Here is a 2751-nt window from a genome sequence, read left to right as displayed (position 1 = left end):
ACTTGGACAGCGCTATACAACAAGCGAACGTGTCGTCGTCGCCCCGTGCTACATGATGTATGGGCGGTCAATTTAGTGACTAGGCTACAGTACCGGTACGTATGCACCAACCACAGGAATACTACACTTGAGTTTGTACTGATATGTGGTTGTATGTGAGCTATGCGTATGTTTGCTTTGTATCCTTCGTGGATTTGTTGAATACTGCAACACCCCCTTTCACCCCCCACGCCTAGCGAACAAGTAGTGTACCCCCCCGCGAAACATTACTTCACCCCAAACCTACGAAGGATGTGGCGTATCCCAAAACGTTACATAACTGTACCGTTAGGGAACGCCTTCTAATTGTACGGGCTTGTATAATGTATACCTGCAGCATCCCTCGCCCCCCCCTGACTTGGTGCCACAACGGGAAATAGTGGATGCTTTCAACGATCTTGCAATAGAAAAGGTGAGGCAGGTGAGGGTGATGATGTAAATCCTTCTGTGGTATCGAATTCGCTGGTTTGATCTTTCTGGTTCAGTTCCAAGCTGCTGACCGGTACTGTACTGTACATAGTTGGATTGGTTGTACATTTTGATACTGTACATCCACCTTACCACGTTTGCCCGAATCAACAGGTCGTCGCCTTTCTATAGAGTATCAATAACGAAGTACTACTGTACTAGTGTGGCGTTATCAGCAGGATTCAAAACCGATAGTGTTAGGATGGGATTTGAACTACGAGTACAGTAATTCATGCACACGAAATGACTCGAGCTTACGTTACTCAACGAATACTCTTCGTTATCCTCCATTTATGTTGTCATTTCCTCCCAACCACGTGTTTCCCAAGCCTTCACGGTTACCCTAATCCTACCCAGACCTTGAACATCATGAGGTCTGATAGTTTTCTTAGCTTCAAGATTCGAGATGGACCTTGAAATAACCCCCCCATCTGTCTCATTCATTCTACATTTTGCTTTGCTCAACAACATGGTCAACTTCGTCCTCATCTCCGCCCTTGCTACGCTGGCCAGCGCCAAGATCGCCCCCAGCGTGCACCGCCACTTGAAGTCCAACAAACTTGTAGACGTGGTCGTAGAGTTCAGCGGCAACATCCCCGCCCTCGAAGTCGCAGACATTGAACTGGAGGCCTTCACTGAACGTGCACCCCGGATCGCCCACGTTCGCTCGCGCTTGGTGGACCACATGCAGGCAAACCAGCATAAGGTGGCCGAGTTCTTGTCGTCGCAACCCGAAGCGTTCACGGTGCGCACGGAGCGCTACTACATTGACAACACGCTGCATATTGTTGGCGCTAGCCTTCCGCTGTTGGAGCAACTCGCGAAATTCACCGACGTAACTCACATCCGGTCCCCCGTCGTGGCGATTTGCCCGTGCTAAAGTTTGACAAGTTCAGTTCGGATGTCTTGGCCTCCGACTCAAACAACTCGACTGGCATGCAAGCCACCAACGAATGGGGCGTGAACCTCATCGGCGCCAGCACTGTCTGGGCGAGTGGCAACCGCGGCGAAGATATTGTGGTCGGCAGCATCGACACAGGCGCCCTCTACACCCACGACGCGTTGAAGGGCAACTGGCGCTCCACCTACGGCTGGTTCGACCCCACCGACAAGAGCGTGCTGCCCGTCGACACGAATGGCCACGGCACCCACACCATCGGGTCGAGCGTCGGCGCTGGCGGGGTCGGTGTAGCTCCCGGCGCCACGTGGATCTCATGCCGAGGGTGCACCACTAGCTCGTGCCCTGAAGCTGCCCTCACCGCCTGTGCCCAATGGATGCTCTGCCCCACCGACGTCCAAGGCAACAATCCCAAGTGCGAGTTGGCTCCCCACGTGATCAACAACAGCTGGGGTGGTAACGTCGCCGGCAACAAATGGTACCAAGCGCAAGTGGACGCATGGCAGAAGGTGGGCATCGTGCCCGTCTTCGCCAATGGTAACGCCGGTCCCAATTGCGCCACCGTGGGCTCTCCTGGCGACTATCCCAACGTCATCGGGGTCGGAGCCGTGGGGGCAGACGACAAGCTGACCAGCTTCAGCAGCCGCGGACCTACCCCCGACAAGCGCGTCAAGCCCGACGTGTCGGCCCCCGGCTACCAGGTGCGGTCGTCGTGGAACACGGGCGCCTCAGCATACAAGACCATCTCGGGCACGTCCATGGCCACCCCCTACGTCACGGGTGCCATCGCCCTCCACCAAGGGCCCGAATTACGCCGACGTGTACAACGCCTTCACGACCACCGTGGACACCACGACGTTGACCCCGGACAACAAGAACTGCGGGAGCGTCAAGGATGCCACCTACCCCAACAACAACTACGGATTCGGCCGCATCAACATTGCGACCGCGGTGGGCGCCAAGCCGTCCCCCACCACCACATCGGCCGCCCCTGTGACAACAGTTGTCCCCGTTACCACCCGTGACCACCCCCGCTTCCCCTGTCACCACCGAAGCTCCGTTACTTCGTCTGCCGCGCCTGTGACCTCCGAAGCCCCTATCACTACAACGGTGCTCCCGTGACAACCAATCCCCTGCGCCGACCACGACCAAGACGAAAACCCGTGACGACCACCGCCGCCAGCAGCTGCAACGGATGCAAGTCGTGCTACTCGACGTCGATTGGGTATTGCTTCCCTGTGGGCTACAGCAAGGCGCAATGCGCTACCTTTGTAGACTTCAAGTCCATTTGGTGCGGTGCCTAAACGAAATGGGCTGCCGAATGCTGTCATTGATTGTTGTGTGTG

The 2751-nt window shown here is 56.0% G+C and overlaps 1 protein-coding gene across 1 annotated transcript; it reads left to right on the top strand.

The window, feature by feature from the left end:
* Positions 1-976: 976 nt before the first annotated feature.
* Positions 977-2430, top strand: H257_18828 (hypothetical protein; the record flags this gene model as incomplete). Its single annotated transcript, XM_009847954.1, has 2 exons — positions 977-1342; positions 1390-2430. The coding sequence occupies 2 exons, from the start codon at positions 977-979 to the stop codon at positions 2428-2430; spliced, it is 1407 nt and encodes a 468-aa protein (XP_009846256.1).
* Positions 2431-2751: the final 321 nt, after the last annotated feature.

The sequence above is a fragment of the Aphanomyces astaci genome (genome assembly GCF_000520075.1).
Source record: "Aphanomyces astaci strain APO3 unplaced genomic scaffold supercont1.231, whole genome shotgun sequence".
In the NCBI taxonomy this organism is placed as follows: Eukaryota; Oomycota; class Saprolegniomycetes; order Saprolegniales; family Verrucalvaceae; genus Aphanomyces; species Aphanomyces astaci.
Note: the sequence above shows the minus strand (reverse complement) of the source record. Positions and strands in the feature narration are given on the sequence as shown.